Source organism: Gavialis gangeticus, unplaced genomic scaffold, assembly GCF_001723915.1.
Source record: "Gavialis gangeticus isolate Ggan-Ray unplaced genomic scaffold, GavGan_comp1, whole genome shotgun sequence".
NCBI classification, from domain to species: domain Eukaryota; kingdom Metazoa; phylum Chordata; order Crocodylia; family Gavialidae; genus Gavialis; species Gavialis gangeticus.
The window spans coordinates 21,042,742-21,067,898 of NW_017728996.1; the positions used below are offsets into that span (position 1 = coordinate 21,042,742).

The 25,157-nt window shown below is 39.8% G+C and overlaps 1 protein-coding gene across 2 annotated transcripts in view; it reads right to left on the reverse strand.

Annotated features, from left to right (window-relative positions):
* The window catches only part of EFL1 (elongation factor like GTPase 1), a 384,491-nt gene that overhangs the window by 235,954 nt on the left and 123,380 nt on the right, over window positions 1-25,157 (reverse strand). For both annotated transcript variants that reach the window (XM_019504107.1, XM_019504108.1), the window contains 2 exons: window positions 5,962-6,093; window positions 408-555 (listed from right to left, as the gene is read on the reverse strand). In XM_019504107.1, the coding sequence (XP_019359652.1) occupies window positions 408-555; window positions 5,962-6,093 (280 nt within the window). The remainder of the gene's footprint in view (window positions 1-407; window positions 556-5,961; window positions 6,094-25,157) is intronic.

Genomic DNA, 25,157 nt, shown 5'->3' on the forward strand with positions numbered 1-25,157 from the left:
GAAGAGAAGGCTCAGGGGGGACTTGGTGGCAGTCTATAAGTATATAAGGGGGGAAGACTTCAGGGGAAGGCAGGGGAGCATGGGAGGGCAGAAGAAGGGTATGAAATGTATGTTACAATTCTAAATAACACCCTGAAACTACCTCAGTTTATGACTTCTATAAAAAAAATAGCTCGCCAAAAAGGTGTTTAAGCCATATACAATTAGGAAGTCAGTGGCATTTGCCAGCTGCAGATAACTGTATAGCTATTCCAGTTTATATCTATGATCCAGTAGCAAGACAGAAGTCTTGTTTGAGAAGGCCTTAGCCTTACCAGGAAATAAATCATAGTTATAGGTTGATACAATGAAGAAATTCTACACAAAGCTAGTGAACCTGAAATATTTCTTCCCTGCTGCTCCCTAACCTTTCTTTCAGGTCATCCAAGCAGCGCTGAAGATGGACTTCTCCTGCTGTCACTAGCACATGCTCTCCTGTCTCCTGGATTAAAACTTGAACACAAGGATCAGCTTGGTTTAAAAGCTTCATTCCTCTGACCAACTGAGGCATCTCACCTAGAAAGGAAAAAAACTTCTTTAATAAAAGACCACTGGAGAAGAAAAAAAATGTTAACCAGGATACTTTTGGTCTAAGGAGAGAAATATTAAGTCATTTTTATGACAGAACTACTGATGCCATTTGGGAGCAATCAAATAACCCAAGCCAGGCCCTGACACCCTTACCTGGGCAACTTTCCAATGTCTAAGCATTGAGTTATAACCTCAGGACACAGCCCCTTATATGGACTAACTGTTATAAGAAATGCTCACACTGCTAAACAAATTCATTGTTGTGTTGAAATAGAAGTGGTTAAATTGTCTATTAGTTTGTTTTATTTCTACTGCACATGCATGTGAAAAATGACATACAAATTGCTTGTAAACCTTCCCTGTGCTGCCATTAAAGGACCCAAAGAGATACAAATATTCCCAATACCCAAAAGGAAATTTTCCAAAAACACTTTTGGAAGGGAATAAAATTCAATAAAGCACAGCAATTTAAATAAACAGAATTGCCTTAAAATAATCGAAAATTAAAATATCACCCTCTGGCTAAATGAGATATGGCAGGTTTATACTGAAGCTTTGTGGAGATTTAAGAAAAATCAGTATTTCATATGTCACTGCTTTCAAATTTCATTAACAATTTAAAAATGATTTTCCTTTTGTTTTCTTTGCATACAAGCATAAAATTCTCACTAGCTATCCAGAATTGAATGTTTGTATTCAGAAGGAAGTAACACCATAATATTTCCACTCATAAAGGCTATTAAAATTAATCTTATTTTACTCATTTATGTTAAGCTTATAAGTATTCAATGGAAAAAAGCTGGGAAACCAGATACATTGCAAAAACAAACAAAAAGGAGAAAAGAGTCTCTTCTGGCCATATGACCTAAGATTATAGGACACTGTTCAGCAGCTGTCTTCAGCAGTTAGACCCTCAAAATGAGATTATTTATCTTTTTTTATAATTCAATCTACATGACACCCTTCTGTACAAAGGCTCAGGGCAGCTTAACCAAGTTGGCTTACTTCAGAGTTTATGAAAACACTATACAAAGATTTTGACTCTGAAACTGGAAGGGGCATGCACTCAGTGAAAAACATTCACAGATACCTATCAATAATTATATTTAGTATTACAAAACAAATGCCATTCAATGTACATCAAAGGCAAATGTATTTCTAAAAGCATCCCTTTGGTAAATAAAGCATTACTACATTTGACCCAAATTTCTTCAGACTAAAAACACAAACTAGAGAGCTAGAATGATTCATTGTTTCTAACTAAGCAAAAGTTTCACATAGATATATTTTTAAGGTTTTTTAAACACATGTGGAATAACCATGGAGCTATCTGTAGATTCAAGGGATTCAGAAATTTTCAAATGAACATGACTTGATGAACTGCAGGATGCATAAAGATGTGCTTCTCCCTTCCTCTAACATCTGCATAGGCTACTTACAGATGTGGATATAAAAAACAAACTGCTTTACTTCACGCTTGGTGCGTTCCCACAATGAGCATAGCACGTGCCCACAAGAGGCATCACATTGGCTGGACCCAGCTCATTCAACATCTGTATAGGTCAGGTGCTTTAGTGGGGCTTTGTGGCACTTTTATCTAATAGCTCAGGGGTTTTCAACCTTTTTTTAAGGCGTGTATCCCATCTGGTGTGTATCCCTTCAGGAGTGTACCCCCCTCCAGATGGGTGGGGGGTGCTGATGGCTGGCCAGATGTGAAGCTGGCAGCGCAGAGTGGTGAATGACAGCAGCAGGGGACAGGGAGCTCGTATGCCACTGCCACCGCCGTTCACCACTCCATGCAGCCACCACGCATATCCCCTGGGGCTGTCCCAAGAACCCCCAGGGGTACCCATACCCCCAGTTGACAACCCCTGCAATAGCGGATTCAAATACTTATTAGATAAAAGCACCAAAAAACCCAGCTTAAGTGCCCAGTTTACACAGATGCTGCAGAGCCAGGTCTTCCAGTAAAGCTCTGGGTTTTCTTTTTTCCACATCTGTCAGCACCCGGTACGACTAGAAACAGACATTGCCAGATGAAGCGGATTAGCGCTGCCAGAATGTGTCCCAGCAGCTGATCCACCTCATTGACCAAAACACATGATGCCCATTGAGCTTGCAAGACAACAGGCGACATGTTCCCCTGGGGCTTGAGGAGCTTGTCTTGCATGCTTTGGGACTTCCTGTGCAGGATGGGGCCATTGAAGTCCTGACAGCACCTGCCTGGTTTTCCTGTCTTACACAGACACATCCAGGAGAATCTCCAGAGTATGTCTCTAAGTGGGGAAAGTGGGTTCAGGTGCGGTCTCGAGGCTGGGACCATGAATCAAATGAACAACAGATTGGCAGTCCCAGCCCCAGGACAGGGCTGCACTGCAGTGTTGACAGGCAGCCAGGGATTCCCAAATGGGGGAACTCAGGCATGTGTTCCCAGGGTTTCAGGGGTCGATTCCTGTGTGCCCCATGAATGGAAATTCCTGGGGCTCACAGGATTGGGCCTCTGAAGCACTGGGACTGCCTGCCTAAGGTGGCTGGAGAGTGCAGGCAGCTCTGGTCTGTTTTCATCCAAGGGTCAGTGGTGTAATGACCAGAAACATAGTCCAACCCTAGTCTTCAGAACATGTCATCTCAGTGCTAGAGAACAGTCTGTACCTGAGCAGAAAGACAGCCTTGCAACAACCAATGGATCTGGACTAAAATTCAAATGTAGTAAGATTCAATAAGAAAAGCAGTCTCTAGCTAAAAACAGGAAAAAAAACCCCAAAACAATCAGTTGAAAATGAGGTTGTAAATCTGTATCAATACCACAATGATATACTACAAAAAACAAGACAAATAAGCAATGAAGCATTAAAACAAAAAACAGAAAATTCAAAAGAAACAGAAGGTATCTGAAAATAAAGTAAGGGAAGTAAAATCTGGTCAAGATGGTCCCTGGCTGAGGAATGCCATGGACAGCATCAGTAACAGGGTGACAAAAATTAAGTCATCCACAACTCTCACGTTTTGTGGGATCAGAGCTTACTGGCTGGAACAATTCACAAAAGAGGGAGGTCAGGCCATCTAAGAGATAATGCCGATTCAGTACACCCCAAACCAGTCTTTACTGATAGTGCTGCCATGGCCACAAATTAAACCTACTCTCAATAACCTATTCTCAAATCTTTGGGGATGGACAGCTGTGATGCCACAGGACTGAATCTCTCTCATTACTTCCATACATTCGATATTCTGTTATTAATTATTGATTTGATTTAAAAGCCATAAGCCATCTGTTAAATGGAGTTCCCCCCCAAAAATCACACTTATCAAATGTTTTACTCTTCTCCCTCCCCTCCCTTTACAACAATTTTGCATTTACAATGCCTCCTCAATATATATGAATATGTAAACTTGCAAAGGATCTGACAATGTATATCTCCCATTTATAAATGACCCTGGTGTTATTGGATTTTAGTAGCAGCAAAGGAGTGTCACTGGATGATCCTGCTATTATATAATGCATTCTATGGCAAACTGTGTTTTTATGCTTTTGCTCAGAATACAATAGCTAATTTCTAATTTGAACATTAACAGCAGCTTAAAAGTAAAATAAACTATATTCACTAAATGTTATTACTCTGTGGGAAATGCATTTATTAAACTTGGTTTTGAAGCTGCCCTGATATTGTAAACTGAAGTCCACATGTGAAGGAGAAAGTGTACCTCAGTGAGCAAGCCTTGAAGTTTTGCAAGTACAAAAAGACCTCCAGGAAAACACTTTTCTGGTAATGACAAAAGATCTGCTCTCAGCCTTCCTAAGAGCTGAGTGAAAGGAAAGATAGATCAGGCAATGATAATGACAAGTAAATCAGGATGATGAGACCTTAAGTGTGTCTGGCTTTCCAGTACATTTTCTAGTCTCCTTTATTGAAAGTTTTCTCTAAAATAGCCACATAAGGCACTGTGTATTTAGAACCCCTGTTATGGAAGATTTTTAACCTCATCCTTGTAGATATCTGTGAAATAAATGTTAATAGAGTCCAGGACTGAATCCAAATATGCTACGCCTAAAGAAAGGCACTATCAAAGTTAACATTGTCAGCTTTAGGTCTGTGGAACAAAGGGAAGAACATTAATCTCAGAGGCATTAAAAAGAAAGGAATTATATTTAGTAGTGCAGCTGAATGTCTGGGGTAGTAAGTCTGAATCACAATAAGCACATGAGAGTATTAAAGGAAGACAGGGAGAAAAGTCAAACGGATTATTCTCCTTTATTTCCCTGTAATAACACACTTAAGTCCCTTTGTGATTCAATGACTGACTTCTGTGTTTTTTTGTCAGAGTACTTATCTCTGAAACTTTTCTGCACTGCAATTAGAAATATTTCCCACCCCACTCCACCTTAAAAACTAAGACTAAGTTCACACAAATACTTCACCAATTAAAAAGTTCATCAGACAATATTAAAAAATAGTGCACAAAATATTTGTGAACCCAATGTAAAGCATATTGTTCTGTTTGTGCGTTCACATTTCCAATACATGAACACAGGAGGAAACCTATGTAAAAAAACACCATGGTTTTAGTCAGTTCTCCAGTATTTTCAGTTTCTACCTTTTCTCACCGAGTTTCAGCCTAGCTTTATTGGAGTATTTGTCTACAACCCTTCCTAATTATATTTTTCCCCAAAAGCTGCAATATGTATCCTGGTACCAATGGGGTTTGAATTTCCCATATCCAGGTATAACAGACAAAAGAACTACACATGTATCAGACAGTAACCTTATACAACTATTTTCATTTTCTTCTGATTCCATATAAAGAGCTGGAATTTGACTTGCATTCCATGTTAAGATCCCACAAGCATGGTTAATAATGCTATTTAAAAAAAAAAGCTTATGTCTTCAAGTTATAATGACATTTTGAAAATTGTAAAAAATATAAGTGCGATTAAGGGAACAAGATCCAGGAAATATTAACAGGTGAGAAGTTAATGGGACAAAAACCTGTTCTGGAAAGGGCATTTTCCCCTTGGAATTTAAAAAAATGTATAAGATTGCACCCCAAGGCAATTCTAAAGGAAAATAATTCATTATTCAGAAATAAATTTGGGAGCTAAAGGGAAAATCTCGCCTCCAACAAAAATTTCTGGCAGTGTGCATGCAATATTATGCATATGATTGCTTTTATCATTTATTTCAGAATTTTTCATAAATGTATCTCACTATTACAGCCTTCTGTTGTATTAAGCTCCATGAGGAAGAGTACATTTATAAGGGAAAACATTATGTACCTCCTATCTGCTTAGGGAAAAAGTAAATGCTCAAAGACAACCATATTAAAGTTTCAGATACGGGCCATTGTTTTGCAAGTGAATTTTTTATAAAACAAAAAAAATTAAACGCTTACTTGGGTGTTTTGGTTCAATAGCAACACGGACAATTGGTGTAGCTTCAAAATTGAGAGGTGTAAATGGAGGGCAAGCTGGCGATGTAGATAATGTTGCTGACTTCAGCACAAATTCATGCAAGCCTCCTATTCCTAGTAAGCACAAAAATACAAGTTAGTATGTGCACATACAAATACAAAAAGGGGGCTAGGCACATTAAAGGACACATTTTATACAGTACAATCTCTTATAATACGTCAGACTAAAAATTACCTTGCCTCTCAAAACATTCATGACAAATAAAGTGGTTACAATAAAGGTGAAGCAACAAGAGAATAAAAACAGTCCTCACTGTACTTACTAGATATTGACTGAACTACCTGTACGCGGTTTGAACACCAAAGACTCAGTTTTGGCTTAGATGACTATTTTTATGGCTTCATGATTCACACTGGATTTCCTTTATATCTTTTAAATGCAAAATGTATCCTAAACACAAACTAGGGCTGTTTTTTAAACTCAAGTGATACACAATTAAGAGACTGAGGAGTTTTCCCTCTCATATTCCAAGTCTCTCCTATGCTGTAATGTTACTTGTGGTGGTTTGAACTTGTGGTATGAAACATCCAATTTAAATTTAGACCGACTTCGTAAGTCACAAGGTCCGCTCTTCAAAACACTGTAGCTGTTGGAAGGGGTAGGAGTAATTAGCCTGAAGTTTAGTGGTAGCGAGAAAGAAAAGTACAGCAGTCTAATGAATAACAGTTGTACTTATATAAAGAGAGAGGCTGTAAATGCAAATTTAGTCTTGGCTGGTAGGCACTGTGAGGCTGGTTCATGCCTATTGTTTTCAAATTCCTGTCAATCTAAGATACTGAAATATCCAAACATCACTGTTCATAGTTCAGTTATTATCACTGCAAAAGCAACAACCCAAGAGGCTAAATAAAAAGGACTAAAAGCTTATGTCGATAAACTCATTCATCAATTTTCTTCCAACTATAAGCAACAAGTGCTCAGTGCAACAGTAAACAGAGTAAATTAATTAGTACATATCCTGGGTAAATAATAATTTTGCCAACAAAACACACTTTAAGCAAATGTAGGATATTGCACTCATATTTGCATAATTTGGTTGTATGTGTCCCCCCCTCAGAGCAAGACAGCAATCATGGAACAGCAGAACCATTCACCACAAACCTGCAGCGCTGTCTCAACACACTGCCAGGCTCTCTCTCTCCCCCACCTACTCTTTTTGGCTTCATCTGATAGACTCAAAGCCAGAAGCAGTCTCCCACGCATTCCCACCTGGACCTGCACAAAAGACTTATTCCAGCCCTGGAAAAGCCAGAAGTCAGCCTCTGCAGCATTAGGATGCTTCTACGGCTTGCAAAGCTGAATCTCTGGGGTACACTGAAATCTGAAATTTTCACTACTTAAGCAAAACCTGCCTCAAAATAACTGGAAGCAATGTAATAGCCAACACTTGAAATCTAGACCAGCAGAAACTATGAAGGAAAAGTTTCTCTGTAAACTCTATCATGCACCTGACCTATGACCAGCATACACTTCCTCTTTTTTGCTCATGCAACATTTGATTCGAATGAAAAACAAATGCTGGCCCTTCCTCATCACCAGGGACTAAGTCAAGGGATGGTCAGATGTACTATGATTTTCTCCAGCTGGTTAAGTAGTAAATTTTTCGAAGCCTATGAATCAGAGGAATCAAGTTACTACACATATTATTTCAGATGAGACTCACCCGTTTATTTACATAAGCTGGAGTTTGTTCAGTACCATAAAAATATTAAAAACTCTGTCCCTGTTAGCTTTATGTTTGAAAGTGAGAGAAAATGTATTGTATTAGTGTCTGGCAATGGCAAAATACTGCAATAAAAAGTCTGTCTCTGTTCGCATCTAAAACCCAGTTAGAGATTTAAAGCATGGCCATTTTTAATTACTTCATGATGTGATTTAGCAAACACATGCCCAATCCAGATACAATTTTCTAAAGTTAAATCTGGCTAATTTTGATATACACCTGTAGAAAGTTAAACCCTGAAATGCTTTGCAGAGCTAATCATTTTCAAGGAGACTTTGCAGGTTTACAGGTGGAATTTATACACACCAGTGAGGTGATTATGAGAGAGAGAGAAAACCCAGTCATTAACATATAATGTTTTAGTGCACAAAATCTGGATGAAAACATTATCTAAATTTTCAGTCTCAGATAAAATATCAATAAATGTCTTATAATAGCGACACTGACATAATAAATATTCTTAAATAGTTATATTTACACCTCTGCAATTGTTGATCCCTTTTGATTTCAGATAGCCTAAACCACTATAATCAATATATTAATTGTCTGAAATTCAGTCACAACAGCTAGTCCATCATTAAAAATACAAATTTGCTTTCTATTGCAAAACATTTTTGGTTACATTCAGTCCTTTAAAACACACCTACCTTCATTATAACAAAAAACATTTTGCCTTTTCATTTTCTCATTTGTGATATAATAATATGATAGATTTTGGGGGACCACAAGATAAAAAAAAAAAAAAGGATCTTCTGAGACAGGGCTGACCAACTGCAAGCCTGCAGGCTGCATGCAGCCCAGGAGGAGTTAACATGTAGGCCCCAGGCTCCCACCCAGCCCCCTTGCTGTGGCTACAGCAGGACCGGGGTCTTGGACCTCCTTCTTCCTTCCCTGACTTCCACTGCCTGACCCAGCCCAAGAACCAGATGGGGTTGGTGTGGCACAATGTAGCCTGTGAGGATAGGGGATCCGGCAGCCTGGACAACCTATGAGGGGCAGTGGCACAGAGGAGCCTGCAAGAAGCTGCAGGGGAGGTGTGGTTCTGGGGGAGCACCTGCATGCATGCATGGTCCAACAAGGTGGGAGTGCCTGTGTTGCTGTGATCCCCAGCCACTTAGTGGTTGGACAGCTGTGGTCTGGGAGGTGAAAATCTGAAAAGTTATTAGTATTCTGCCATTTTAAAATAATTCTTAAAAAAGATTTTGAATTCTCATCTCTCCCAAACCATTCTAGTCTACAAGATCTGTATTTGGTGAGAATTAATGCCTTCAGGAAGTTCTACAGTTAATTTAGAAATTATTTGCTATGATTTTTTTAAAGGGCTCCAGCAGGCCCTGAATCAAAGTTTCCACAGGAATTTAAAAACTTACCGGTCACAGAGGTCAGGGATCCTGTTTCAGTTTATAAGCTCTACAAGAGTACACAGCATGCCATTCAGGCTGCAGGTCCTCCAGGTGCCACAGAAACAAAAAAGTTACTGGATATGATACTGCCAGGGAATCCTATCAGTTTGGAAGAAATGGAGCTGCTGACATGCATGTGTTCCTATATGCTGTGCATAACAGCACTCTACATTTATTTAAGTCTTTGGGAGTAAAGCCTTTTTATTTAAAGTGTGTTGATCAAATTACGTTGCCATATTCTGCCTTCACTTTTTGGTTAAAAGCAGGGGGCCTTAGTTGTCTAGTTCTGACAGCAGAGAGCCATATCCAGCAAACAGTTCCTATTGTATATATCTTTACCCTTGTGCATAGTCCTTTTGAAATTAAGAGGAACTACAACAGAGAATAACGTTTTGGTTTTTTGGAAGTTGTTTGGGGAGGGGGGTTAACTATATTAACTGCTTGCAGGACCCAGCCTTTGTGTCAAGGATATTCCCTAGGGAGCTGGCAGACAATATCCAAATTAGAAGTTAGGTGAAGACACTTAATCAGAATAGTCTTTTCCTCCTATTTTCTGCTTTTTGCTCTGGAGCCTTGCCAAGGGTAGAGAGTTCAGTGTAGTCTTTTCACCACAAGCTTAGGCTCCTGGCACATGCTCATTTAATGGCCCTGTGGGAGCTCATACCTGATCCCAATAATTGTGTCTCCTGCCATGCCACTTGTGCATGGCAGGACATGTGATTTTGGGATCAAGGATCAGGTCCCAATCATATCATTACTACTAGTCAGTGGAGGATGGGCCTGGGATCATGAGACTGGGCTCCCCCTACACTAACAAGTTGAAAGACAGATGCCCAGCCCTGTATGCAGGACTGATTACAGGCCCTGGCCAGACAAGCCTGGGACGAATTTCTGTCCAGGAACCAGCTGACTGTCACCCCTGACCCAGACATCTGCAGGTTATCAGCCCTGATCCCTAGACAGGCCTATGTCTTGAACCAGACCTGGGGCCATATGACTGGGTTGTTGAGGAATGTGTGGGGTTTAAAGTCCTCAGAGAGAAAGTGCTTCAGCTCCTCCTCCTGCTCTCCACAGCCTGAGATCCAAGACAACAAATCACCTGATTGCTGGTCCTGGCCACATGTTAAATTTAAGGAACCAAACAAACCAGCCATAAAAGTGTTCTACACATATGTAGATAAGGTTCTTTGGGTAAATCTGATATCTTTTTATTAGACCAACTCAAATAATTGGAAAAATTCTTATTTGCAAGCTTTTGGGTACAAATACCCTTTGTCAGGCTGAGGAAGCATCTGCAGATGGTCTGCGCTCTTCCTGGGTGGAGTAAGTAGTAAAGCAACCAGAGGCCAGTACCTATGCAAGAAAGCCAGTCAATTAAAATGTAAACTGAGGTGGTCAGTAGGTGAGACAGGTGGGGGAAAGGGGAATGAATGTAGTCGTAGCCAATGGGTATGTGGAATGTTGTTACGACTCATTCGCCATTTTATGATACCTTAAATTAGGTGCGTATGTAGCACCCTTGCCATCTATGCTGCAATTAACATGCTCATCATCACGTAAACTTTAATTGCATAAAAATGTTATCTTTAAAAAAAAAAAAAACATACAGGTGCCTTCTGAAATATATTGCATCTTAACCACCATCTCTGACTCTCTGACAGAAGCAGAGCTGCACTGTAATGATCCAAGTCCTGTTTGTTGACCTGGTTATTGAGATATGCACCATCAGTGCATTTGCTCAGCTTAACAGAGGACAGTCAGACTATCAGAAAGGTAATGAGTTCAAGATAAGCCACTTCTCAGCAAATACATGTAATTGTTAAAAGGCAATGGTGGGACAAGAAGCAGCCCCAAGATTATAGGAGTTTAAAAGTGCTACAGTAGGTCCAAAAAGGAAAACTGTTTTCAAAAGAGGTGAGTTGTTTCAAGGACTAGACTGAGACACGAGGGCAGGGATGCCAATCCAAGAATTTTTTTTTTTTTAATGACAATCTGCGAACTTTTACTGACACACATTTTTACTGTCAGTAAAAAAAAATCTTAAGTTGACAGGCCTGTGCAACTACAACAATGATTTTCCACTCTGATGCCCCAACCACAGGGGTCCCGTACTCACCCCACACACTGACACCCAATTGCACCCTACACCATATTGTCCAGTCTCCCAGCCTTACCCCTGCCAGCCACATCTCAGCATGAAACACTGAAGAAGCCTAACTGTAACCTACTGGTATTACAGGATGGGAAACAGCAGCAGCATAGAGCTAGAGGAGAAGGGGCCTAACAAAGCAATGAGATAAGGCTTCCAGCAGGGTGCTACACTCCCGCTCAGTCGTCAGATGGTGTGCCATGCTCTGCTGCTGATCTGGCTGTCCAGCTTCTTGCCAAGAGGAGCTTCACAAAGGAACTGAAGCTTAATTCTTTTTTAGGGGGAGGGGCTTAGATGGGCTTTATTTACAGAAATTATTTCTGAAATTATTTATTTTCAGACAGGTATTTTTAGCTTGAATTTTTACTGACTGTTCATATATTTATGGACAGTTGGCAACACTGATCATGGATGTCCTGAAGAAGGTAAACCTGTAGGTAATGCAGACATGCACAAAGACTTATTTTAAAATCCCATTTTTTCCACCTATACATGTGCTCTGGGGTTGGGGGGCATTTGAATTAAAGTGGCTCTCAGAAGCCACTTTAATTAAAACACTCGCAGAGTCTTGGGTATTCAGTGGCCCACAGTTCAAAATGCTGATGGGGCGCTTTAACTAAAGCTTATTTGAGTCTGCTCCAACATGTTCTAATCAGAGTGTATCTGAGCACGTGTAAAAGTGCCATTAAGTATTAAGAGCATGGGTTTTTTGGACTTCACTTTCTACATGGACCAGGCTGAGATTAGTTTGGTTGGTTTTGTCTGGAAACAAGTGGTTTTTAATTACTGTTACAGATACTATTTCAGTAACAGTTACTTATCTGTAAATTCAAAAGAAGCATTGATTTTAACAGAGTTTTCCAATAGAGGACTTGGGATTCGCAATCAGTCTGTGAAAGTGTTAAAAAGAGGCACTGGAAGCCCGGTCATTTAACACATTAGACAAGACTAAAGTAAAGTAAACACTAGCAAATGTGCAAGAAGGAATCCTGTGTAGGTGTGACTAGATTAGATTAACTAAAGCCTTTCTTCTCTCAAGGGTCTTTACTTGTAGTTGTAGCTAAAAGAACCAAAACTAGCGATATGGATACTTGCATTGCCTGTGTTTTGGCCACAGTATGAAAACAAAAAAAGATGGGAGTACCAACAAAAAAAAAGGCAAACCCACCAAGATGTTATGCTTGAAAATTCCAAAGCAGTTTAGGAAGTTTAATGTGCATCGGCATGTACTTTTTGGTTCTGCATTTTACTGTCAACTATAGGTTTCCCTTGCTTTATGTAGTACATGTATTCCTGGAAAACCGTGCATAACTTAAATTCGCATAAAGGGAACCCAGTATATAAGGTAACAAATAGGGATACGTTCCCATGGTGGTGATGAAGGGAGTGGGGCTGGGGCTGGGGAAAGGGCGGCAGGAGGGGCACAGCACAGCGCAGCACAGCGGCTGCAGGTAGGTGGCCTCAGCTGCTCCCGGGGGCTGTGGCAGGGAGCAAAGCAGAGGGAACTGTCAGTGGGTGCAGGGCAAAGGATGGGGGGAGGTGGGGCTCTTCCTGCTACGCACACCATGGGAGGGCTATGGACTGGAGGACTGTACCCGGCTCTTCCCAGGGGGCATATGCCCCCAGATCTGTGCAGGGACGAGAGCCAGCAGTGGCACTGGTCTCTTCCTGGTGGAGGGCTGGGCCACACTGTGCTCAGGGTGGGCAGCGGTGATGTTGGGACAGGGAGGGTTGAGAGGTGCTACGGCAAATTTTGGGGGTGGCTGCAGCCCCCCTCCCAGTGCCACCACTGCCCTCCCCGAGTGCAGTGCAGTCCAACCCCCCTGCCACGAACAGCCCGGTGCCACTGCCAGCCTCAGCTTGCAGCAGCAGCCTGCTCTTGTCTCGCATGCAGATCCAGGAGCACATACCCCCTGGGAAGAACCCAGCGCAGCCCCCCAGTCTGCAGCCCTCCTGCGGCGTGTGTAGCAGCAAGCGCTGCGCCTCCCCGTCCTGCGCCCACTGACAGTTCCCTCTGCTTTCCCCCCTGCTGCAGCCCCGGGAGCAGCCGAGGCCACCTGCCTGCAGCCGCTGGGCTGCACCGTACCCCTTTTCTTGCCCTTTCCCCCACAGACTTACCTCGCACATGACGAATTTACCTCACATATAGCAAATTTTGGGTGTAAAAAGGGTCTTCACATGAGAGCAAATTTGCATATACAGAACCCACATAAAGCAAAGGAAACCTGTACTACCCTTTAGAGATTATAATATGGTGGTCCTTATGCCTAAAGTACACCTTTGCACCACAATCCAACTGTCAAGATCTGTACATATGACAGGTCTGTGGCATAATACTTGCAATTTGTCCCACCTGATGTGAAGAAAATTGCACTTACTGTTCCTTCTACATGCACAAAAATGCAGCAAAAACACCTCTGTGGAAAACTTTCTATCAGATAAGGAAATCATTTAGTTTACAGTGTGAAAACCAAACAAAACAGAAGAAGGGCTGTTAAAATTTAAACCTCCATTAGATTGTTATTAGTCTCAGCACATCAGTTCAGAGGATCTTTATCTTCTCCCACTGATGATATCACCACTTAAGGATCCTTGACTGCTTTGAAATGGGGCTTATAATGTTTTTGGACTAACACTTTAAATTAACTAAGTAAAGCAAAGAGCCAATGTGATAAGCTTCCCAACCAGGTCCTGTCTCCACTCAGAAGTATCACTTCTTATCTATGCTGTTTGTTTAGAAAGATTAGAGCTTTATGACACAAAGCCTTTGGGTTGACATGCTCCAGGCAAACTACTTTAGTCAGTGAAGAAAGACTGTAAGTGCTAATACCTGGTTCACATATATGGAGAGAAGAATTTTTGTAAATGCAAAACATCTTAAAATCTTAAAACTAATATTGACCTTCTTCAACATTTTAAAAATAAATGAAGCCACTAAATTCTATTTAGTATAGTAATGAAAGAACAAAGTCATATTTTCTAAAAATACGTGATATAGATATAGCTATCTATCTATCTATAGCAATTTGTAGGTGAATGGCAGTAGTGTGGATTGCATTAACACAATTCATTCTTTGCACATGGAAAACAAGTTTCTGCTGCTTGACAATAAAAATAGACGTCCAAAAATAGTTGTCTTTTTACTGTATTTTGCCTAAAACAAGGTTGTGGAGGAAATCTTACTCTCCAAGAGTTGAGGAGGCAAGGAACCACAATTTCATTCTGTGGAGTGCTGAACAAACACAGCACAAAAAGAGATAGATAGATAGATAGAGATAGATATATATATAAAAATAAATAAATGCTAGTAGGAAACACCCATGATTATAATTGCCAGCAAGGAACTTACAATTAAATCTGCGTAAAAAACAATATTTGATGCTTGGAAGTTCCTTACCTCTTCTCAAAACGCACAGAGTAACCCACAACTATAAACAAACATGTGGGCAACCCAGCAGTTTGCCCTAGCAAGCTAATATTAACACTATCCATATATTTGCAAAGATTTCTTTGTAAACATCCAAAAATCTATCACCAACCATTTTCTAACCCCTCCTTACAACATTTCTTTGCTATGATACCATCAATAAACTTGGTGAGGATTAGGTTGCTAGCATGTAAAGTATATGCATCTACCTATCTGTGTGACCAATACTGTCTCTAGATTTTCTCACACCGCCTTGTGTTGTTTTATTGCATCAATCCATTGTCCCTACACCCAGATGGTAAATTCTCTGAAGTGGCCAGGGACTGTATTTTTCTGCTGTGTTTGTTCAGCACTCCACAGAATGAAATTGTGGTTCCTTGCCTCCTCAACTCTTGGAGAGTAAGATTTCCTCCACAACCTTGTTTTAGGCAAAATACAGTAAAAAGACAACTATTTTTGGACGTCTATTTTTATTGTCAAGCAGCAGAAACTTGTTTTCCATGTGCAAAGAATGAATTGTGTTAATGCAATCCACACTACTGCCCTTCACCTACAAATTGCTTCTTCTTTTCTTTTCTTTTTTTTCAATATTTTCAAGTTGTTGATCCTACTGAAGGGAAAATGTTTATGCTTTTGTTAAGAATAAAATCTGTTTTAATACTGGGGCTTTCACACTCCAGTATATCAAAACAAATTAGTGAGTTCAATACTGGTAGCTGAACTGACTTTAGACAAGGAACACAGTTACTTCTAATTAACAAGGGTTCATAGGTAACTTTAATAGGCCAACTACGCCCTCAGATTCAAGCAGGTGTTCCCACTGAATCACAAAAGGAACCAGAGACAGCAGACTTTGGCTTAGATGCTGGACAAATGAGTCTTAGGTTAGCCTTGAGATGCTTTCAGGGATGTTGGGGGGTGCCATGCAATGTTAGCACTGTTAGGTGTGCAAGTATGAAATCACAAGATAAATCCACTAATTTCAAATAAAAATCCATAGCAGTAAAAAACAAACAAAAACGCCACACCTGTTGTAGTATTTCTGTTCTCTGCAATAGAAAAATTGCTGTATTGTTTTCCCAGTAGTCTAAAAAAAAGCAAAAACAAAGAGTTGCCTTCTCCTTAGGGGTTTCTTGAGCGTAAGGAGAGGTGCCTTGGGCCTAATGATAGGTGCCCTGGGCTTAAAAAGGTTGAGAACCACTGCATTAGACTAAATGGGGAATGCTAGTCAAGACAGAGACAGCTTCCTAGTTGAGATCGTATCACCTCCTTTTATAGCTTGCACCACATCTTAGTGGGGATTTTGTCTGTTATCCCTCCCCTCTCATTTTCAATTATCTGCACACCATTAAGCTCTCAGTCATAAACCATTAAGTCCTCAGGACAACTACAGCAACTGGGAAAGTAATACTAGGAAAGCATTTCTGATTCTTGGCCATTTTTAGTGCTTTGCTCTGTTCAGGAAAAGAGTTAAATCATGTTTATTTTATTCATAACTTCCTTTTCTCCTTCAGCTCTGTTTCTCTCAGCTGGAAACAGGAATAACCAGTATCATGTGTCTAGGTTGGTTTCTGCAGATTATTAGCAGTCAAGGGAGCACCATTCCAGAAATCTCTTCTTTAGTTCTTGCATGAGTTTCATTTCTACCTAAGCTTCCACTAGTGACTGACTGGCAAACAAAAACCTAAATTCACTCTCTCACTCTTTTGGAGTTAAGCCATATGAAGGACATGTAATACCATACTCAAATGTCAGCATTTGATATGGGACTTTAACATAACTGTCCACCCAGACAGAACTAAACTATCACCCAAAGCATTTCATAAATCACAACACCTTCTCCCTGTTAAGAAACAGATAGTGTAATGACATGATAAATGACGGAAGTGATTGATATCACAAAGAAGCACTTCAATTCTTATTATAGAAGCAACAAGCAGCAAGAGAAAAATGTATTAAGACTATGTTCTTTTAGGAAAAAAGGTTGACAGTGCAAAATGAAAAGGTACACATTTTTTTAAAGGAGTTGGATGCGTTCCAGATGTATTACAATGGTATTAATTGTGCCATTTCTTATGTTTGATGCTTCCCATTCTAACATCCTGTTTCCAATTGCTTACAACTTTGCCCGACAAACCGTTGGGGCTGAAGGTTTTCACAACAAATGTCTGCATTAGGCTGATTTTCTTTTTCTTTCAAATCGGCCAAAATGGTTCAGCCATTTCCAAAACAGTAAAAAATGTTGGGGAGGGGGAGCTGGAGAGTTTAATTTCACCCATGATCATTCTAGTGACTTTTCCTTTCAACAGTTCTAATGCCCCCACGCTTTGGATCAGGGTGTTTTTGCCATCCTTGGAAAAATCCATTTAAATGAGACCACCCTTAGAGCAATGGAGCATATGTCACCTTCCCATCACAGCTGACCTAGCATGGGTCAGCCAGGCCAGGACTCCAAAACTGATGACCGAAACAAGGGTGGGGGGTGTTGACTGGGACTAGAAACCAGCATTAGGAGGCAGTGGAAAAAAGATAGGGTGGGGGGCAGGAAAAATGGACAAATCTGACAAGGGGGAGAATTGGTACAGGTTGTGAGACTCATAAAAGAAGCCATGAGGACAAGGAAGAGAAGCTACAGCAAAAAAATGATTAAGAGAACAGGAGCTAGAGAAAGACTGGGCATGGAGCCCAAGAGCAGACACTAAGACTGCGAGACAGTGGCAGAGAATGGGAGAAAAAAAAATGGACAAAATATCAGTAAGAAGACCTGTTACAGTCTGGACCACAGGACTGAGGAGAAGGAGTTGGGTTCAGAGGGGTAAGAACTGGACTGACTGGACAAAAGACAGAGACTGAGGATGGGAAAGACATGGCTTTGGAAGGGGAGATAACTGGTACTGGCTCATAAACCTGAGAAGATTCAGACTGGGTAAGCAAGAATGGGACTGGAAGGCAGCAAACAGATAACTGGGACAGGGCACTAGGGGTCAGACATGGGAGGGACAGTCAGAAGAGCATGTGGCCACTTGAGACTAATCTCCTTCAGATTCTGGAACAGGATCCAAGAGAGCCGAGTCTGCTCATTTCTCTGTTATCAGCGAATGTTAGCAAAATTCCACGGACAAAGCGAGCATCTTGTCCGTTTCTAGTGCTGGTCCACAAACAACGATAACCTAACGTTGCCATTGATTACTATATTGGCTCAAGTTACAGTGGTGCAGACGTGTATTGCATTGAATATCATCTAGAGGTTCCAACTCTCCTGATAAAACTTTTGGGTATCGGTATATCTCCACAGACCAGAATTTGTTTCACTCAAATACATCTCTACTATGCTACAAGAACACTAATACATTAGCATTGTGAAGTCAAATAGTCAAAAGTTAGGAAATGCCAAAAACAACACTGTCTATGCATCTATGAAATGCCCCCTTCCCTCCTCTCTCCCGTGTGCCTATGCTTTACGATGAATTATACAAGCATGCTACATTTCCAACAGGACAGTTGCTTCATGCCATGTACTGGATGGACCCACTCTGGGGATGGATCAGGACTGTTACAAAGGAGACTTATTCTAGGATCCTGGTATTGTTTGTTAGAGAGCATAGAAGGTGCATAGTAAATGACCTAGACGAGAGGACTACAGGAAGACAGGGGACCAGTCTCATGTGTAAGGCTGCTGAAAGCTGCGGAGGAACTGGCTGATATCCTAGCCTTTGACACAGAGACAAGCCACTTAAACCACTCGTTTCACTAATTGCGTGCTGCATATTTCTGAATGCCCAACTTGATATGCTGGGGTCTGATTTGCAGAAGTACAGAACACTCAGCTGCAAATAAACCTCATGGGGGTTGTGCTTCATACGTTTCAAATGCTACATAATGCCACAGACTCTGAAAAATCAGGCTGTAGGTATGTCAAACTAGGCACCCAAGTTTACTGGATACTTCTGAACTTTCCCTATCTATACCCCAGTTTCCTTAACTTATGGTTGTATGTTGTGAACATAAATCCATAGCATTTGTGAAGCACTCTGATACTATTGTGGTAAGGGCTACAGAAAAACCCATAAGTTAATTAATAATTCTGTTTTCAGAGCACAGGTTCAGTCATACAAAAAATAAGATGTACACACAATGATCACATTGAATAGAACAATCATCATCTCTCTTATGAACTAAAGAAAGCAGAGGTTTTGTGGAAAAAAATAACAGCTGATTATGCAACTATAAAGAATGCCTCAGACTACCTAACATGGATCCTAATTTCTGACAACTGATTTTTCCACCTCAGTGTTCTTGACCATAGATTTTTCAGGGCTAAGAAATATTAAAGGAGGAAAATGTTTTCATAAAAAAATACGTAAGAACACAAGTGTTTCTTAAAATTTTGGAATAATAATACCATTTAAGCAATCAAGAGAATGTATGGTAAAAAGGTGTACATTAATGTCATGAAATGCTGACATCCAAAGCATTGTGAATATGTTACAGAGTTATTTTTAGAATTCAACTAATTTACCTTAAAGAATGTAAAACGAAACCAGAGTTGACACTACATATACAAGTTTCAAACCTGCAAATAAATTAAGCCAAAGTTACCCCTAAATGTACATTGCTAGAATTGTTTTATTTAGTTTGCTAAACATTGCATAACATACCTAAAAGTACTCCAAGTATTTCTTGGATAACAAGGTTTCCTCTGTAATGACAGACATATCCAGGGAGCCTAATACTAATATTTTATGTGCCATGCTAAACTAATTTCTGCAGCTCAGAAAAAAGCAAAGGGGATTTCTACATAGCTACACAGTTAAAGATTTTGGACTTGAATGAAATTTAAGAAAAACATTGAAAGTTTTAAGACTGAAATGTAAGTACTCAGAAGTCAGGAAATTACAAAGTTCAGTCTGCGCTTGTAACATTACCCCTATCCCTTTATCCATCATTCAGAGATAACTTATGACTGCATATATCACATGATCAAAGAATTGTGTTTTTAAAACTGATTTTCAAAACCAATTTTAATTCTTTTAGATGTAAGCTATTCTTGCTATTGGTACCAATCAGTATCTTTTTTATGTTTACCTTTGCTTCTGTTTAAAGTCTATGAAACTAACTTTTTTTGGCACCCACAGTTCTCTTTCCAGCTAGCAGCACAACTTGACTTCAACTGCACATTAATGCTACTAAGCTGTAAGCTCACAAAGGTGGTGATTTTTGCAATGTCACTTCACATCTGGTGGGAAAAAGATGTAGAAGACAGCAAATTATTTTGTATGCAAATATAGGTATGCAAATCTACAAAATTGTCCATCAAGTTAATAATTCCATTATTACATATGGAACATGTTTAAAGCCATCCAAAAAAAAAAAAAAGGCTTAGAGGCTTTCTGAAACCTAAATCAAATTTTAGGGTCATAATTGCTTTAAGTGATTTTAATCTGACCTGACAGCCATACATCTGAACTTACTTAAGACTTGAAAAAATGACCACCAGACTTTCAGAGGCAGTTGTTTAGTGTGGTTGCTGTAGCAAACAGCTGGGATTTAGGAAAATATGTTCCAATGTGCTCTGAGATCACTTTGAAATCCTGAACTAGTATTTTTCATCTTACTACTATAGTAAGTGAAACCATGAAATCACACGTTACTGAAAAGCAGAATCTCTTTACCAACTGAGCAGCTGTAGGTAAGGAAAATAATTTTATTTAGCAGTTATCAGTAAGGCAAAATGGAAGAGGCTTCCCAGAACACTGAACATATACTCAACTCTAACAGTATTTTTTGTTATTCAGTATGATAAGAGCTTTTCTAAAAGGTACTCTTGTGTAGGACTGGAAATCGTAGAAGTTTCCATGTACCCCGTTCCCCAACCCTATGAGTCTTAGACCACACCTGGAAATAATCATCTTTACACCAACAGCAAAAAGAGTTATTCAGTCAAAAATGTTCCTTCATTCTTGACCCCTATCCTGAGATCAAAGGATTCCATATATAATGCTGATACCTGTGCTCTAGCAGCTGAACTAGGAAAAAATCAAGAAATTGATGCTTCAAAAAAATACTCTTCACAAACTGTAAAATCAGAAAATTCATATATTCTTACACACTTGTAAAAATCTAAATTTGCCCAGTCATACAATACTGCCAGTAACCTTAGATAAATGTAATACAAGCCTAGAGAGATTCTGACAAAACCATGGTAACAAGTGTGCTACACTAAACGGTTTTCCTATGTATGTTTCAGCCACCGGTTCTGAGCTATTTCTTCAAAAAATAGCAAAACTGTATGGTTCTGTAGCCTTGAATATATACGTTAATTGATTTTAATTCTTTAAATTATTTCATCCTGATCTTTATATACATGATCTAAGCATTCTAAATAGGAACAAGGTAAAGAAATGTTGAGAACAGTAAAAAAAAAAAAAACACCACTAATGATGTGAAATTAATGCCTGTCCTTTTTAACAGTGAAACACTCATAGTTAGAAAATAAATCAAAAGAAACTTAAACACCTTCAGTAAGTTTGTGGCCATATGTTCTCAAGGTTAGTGTTTTTCTTCTTCAGAACAAAGATGTGTCTACAACTACCGCTCTTCTGATTGTCCTATAAGCTGCTGCTAAAAAGTTGTTATTATTTAAATTACCTCACACTCAAAGCAATAAATGCAAATACCATATACCAGCATGCTGTTTCTGTCTACACTCAATACTTGTATCCATGGTGGGAAAATCAAATTAATTAAAAATGCAAATTCAGTAGCCTGGGAAAACAGAGAATAAAAGCCTTTACCCTTAAGGTAAAATATGAAAGTCCCCCTCAGGTGGCTGTAAAAGTTCCAAAACACAATATTTTGGTACATTTTTGTTGCAGACAGTCCAGAACAAGCAGATGCATCATGTAAGGACTACAGCTCACAATACCACACAGAACTGTGCTTCCTGGAAAATTCTTCTATGCAACCCACTTGTAGAAGTCTACAAGTGCAGCCACCTCCCGTAGAGATTCCTGGGACTTTAAACCACATGTGTAATGAGATGTGGGGTAAAATCACTATTATAGTTAATGTTGTAGGCACTATTCAAGCTGACTGGGAATTTTCCAATTGACCACGTTTGATTGGAAAGATGATTTATCACACCCAAAATGTTTTACAAAAATGCATTTGGTTTGACAACAGTGGCAAGCCACAGACAAGGCTTTACTGAAAACATGTCTGGCTCCCTTTCAGCTCATAGGCTACTGGGGACTCCAGGTCTTCAGGGGTTGATGGCTCCAAGGCAGCTCTGCTGTGTAGACTGTTCCAGAGCTAGGGATGCTTGGACTTCCAAGACTACTGGGCTAGCTGGTGGCCCATAGCACCTAGTGTCCACAGCCTAGAAAGTCAGCTGGCTGGGGAGTCTGAAAGCCCAGTCATCCCTGGCACTGGAAAATCTGCTACAAATTCTGAAAGCCTCCTTCTGACAGCAGCTGTGTGCAACATGAATCATATCAGTTTAAATCAGTGGCTTCCAGGATTTCAGGGAGTATGTTTTGGCACTGTGCAGAGCCATAAAGCTACATCTTCAGTGAGGAGGGAGAAGTCAGTTCCTACCAAACCCTAAGATCTATAGGGCTGTGCCATATAAAGCTATTTATCTTTAGTCTGGTGCAAAAGACACAAATAAACAACAAGATCCTATGAGGAGAGGCTGAGAGATCTGGATTTCTTCAGCCTTTACAAAAGACGGCTGAGGGGTGACCTTGTAGCCACCTATAAGTTTATCAGGGGAGGACAGCAGGGAATTGGTGATGCGCTATTTACCAGGGCACCCCTAGGGGTAACTAGGAATAATGGGTACAAACTAGTGGAGAGTAGATTCAGATTAGACATTAGAAGAAGTAAGGGTGGCCAGAGTCTGGAATGGGCTTCCAAGAGAGGTGGTGCTATCACCTAACTTGGAGGTCTTCAAGAGGAGGCTTGACAATCACCTGGCTGGGGTCATCTGACCTCAGCTCTCTTTCCTGCCAGGGGCAGGGGGTCAGACACGATGATCCACTGGGCTCCTTCTGACTCTATAATCTATGAATCTATGATTTCTGCCACATGGCCTTTCATAGATCAGTTGCAGAAACATCTCTGAGATACAGTTCATTTTTAGTTCTCCAGAGAGCTCTGCTATAAATATATTTTATGTAGCTAAAGTTTTTTTTGATATAGGTAAAGTTAGAAGGTCTTTTTAACCTCCCACATTAAATACAAATGACACAAAAAGGTGAAGCATATACATTAAACATTTCCTTCCATGTTTCCTAATGCACAGATATTTTAAAGAATTAAAGTTTTGTGTTTTCAAAAGGATGGTTACTATTTTTCTACATTAGAAATTCAAGACCTATTTAAGACAGAAGAATCTATGATGTCTGGAAAGTCCAAGAAACGAAGACATAATAAAAAACAATTAAAAGTTGAGCTTGGAGGGTTTAAACATTTTTAATGAGACACTCTATAAAAAAAAACTTTAGGCTTTTTGGTTCATAAATATTTAACTTCAAAACCTAATTAGCACCATGTATAAAGGAAGCCTGTATTAAAGATCCAACACATTCTACCTTTAAATTAAGGTACCAGGAGCTCAAAATAAAACTATTCAATCTTCTAGAAGTCCTCCAACAATGCCAGGTGAAACCAAACTTCATATTTCTTTATTCTTTAAAGTTAAGAAAAGGAGAAAAATCTATTAATTCTCAATATACTGTATAGGCACCAACCTGAATATATCACTCAGACAGGTATGTCTAGCTTAATCACTACTCAGAAAAACCCCAACACCTAGGAAAGAGTGTGTGATGTCTTTTATGGCATCTGAACAGGGTCTGGTAGTGATGGAAAAGGAATGAAAGAAAAAAATCCTTTTCCCAAAACATCTATTAACAGATCTATAAAACAGCAACAAAATTATCTCCCTTGTTTATCTGGTGATAGAAACCTTTGAAGACAAAGAATGAAACGTTGGCTAATACACAGTCTATTAGAAACAACACATTTCAAATTGTAAATATTTATGCATGCATAGTACTTCTACAATAACTTCTGTCAAACTACATGGTAATAAGAGTGATGGAAGCTCTGGCTCAAAATGCAATCATTAGAGAATTATAGAAGTTAGAAATATAAGAGTGCTATTGAATGAAATTTAGTCCTGGTATAAAAGCCCTGACTTCAATGATGTTGGGTACCTGTACACAACCGTGGAGCCTGCTCCAATGTGCTGTAATTACAAGTAATTACCACACCCCAGCAGACTCATGTCTCATGTATCAGCGTCCCCGTTTCAGAACGGCAGCGAAGGCACTTGAACTAAAGCTCATTGAACAAACTTTAGTTCAAGTGCCCCTGCCACCATTCTGAAACATGGGGCTGCTGATACAAGAGATGCTGTGGCAATTTAATTAGAGCGGCTCTTGGAGACGCTCTAATAAAAGCATTGCCCCCCACCCCACCCCTGGAACACATGTAAAAGTGCCCATTGTGCCTGCTAATGCCAGGGCTAGTTCTGTTCCACTGGACACTTGTATATCTCCCTGCTCATCTAAGCAATGCTTCTCACAGTGCATTTTCTAAATGCTCTCTCCAGTTTAGGCTTTTGTTCAAAGAGTCCTTTTGACATCTCCTTGTTCTTTTTCCAGGAATCTATCTTTCCAACACACTTGTCTGTTGATCTTTCAACATTTCTTATGTTTGTCAGTAGCATCCCAACAACATGATCACAAAAAACAGTATCTGGAAGAACAGCTGACAAGAGCAAAGACAAAACCTTATGTTTATATGTGTTTTTTCACTTCCCCTTCAGAGTTACAGATCGTTATGATGGCAACACAACAACTTGTATTTGTACTCGAAGTCAGCTATGAACCAGCCTTGGTCCTTACTTTCCAAGTGACTTATATTCTTGCTGTTTCAAGTGTAAAATGTGCTTTAAAAGATACTAAAATGAAGCAAGGAGGTCCTAAGTCAATGAAAAGCCTGCTTAGCTATTCAGGCCTCTCACAATTAGAGGCCAAACGATAATAATACGTAGACTTATTATTTTACAAGGGCTCTTTTCAAGTAATGCTCACATCTACAATATATTTTTAAGTTGTAGCTCTTATTGTGTATATCAGGGGCAGTAACTTGCAGCTTACAGAAGAGATTTTATTCAGCCTACTGGGACAACAGGTTAAACTCCACTGAAATGACTGGGGTTGACCTGATGCCAAGGTGAGAATGCACCATCTTAATCAAATATCTAACAATTCCAGCCTACCTTAGGACTGAGCTATATTAATTTGGCCTGCTGTTCTCGAAAAGTTGCTGACCCCTTTTGCAGAAGTTCTTGACACATTAAAGCACAATGAATTATGATCTCTTAATTCAAGTTGTCCCCACAA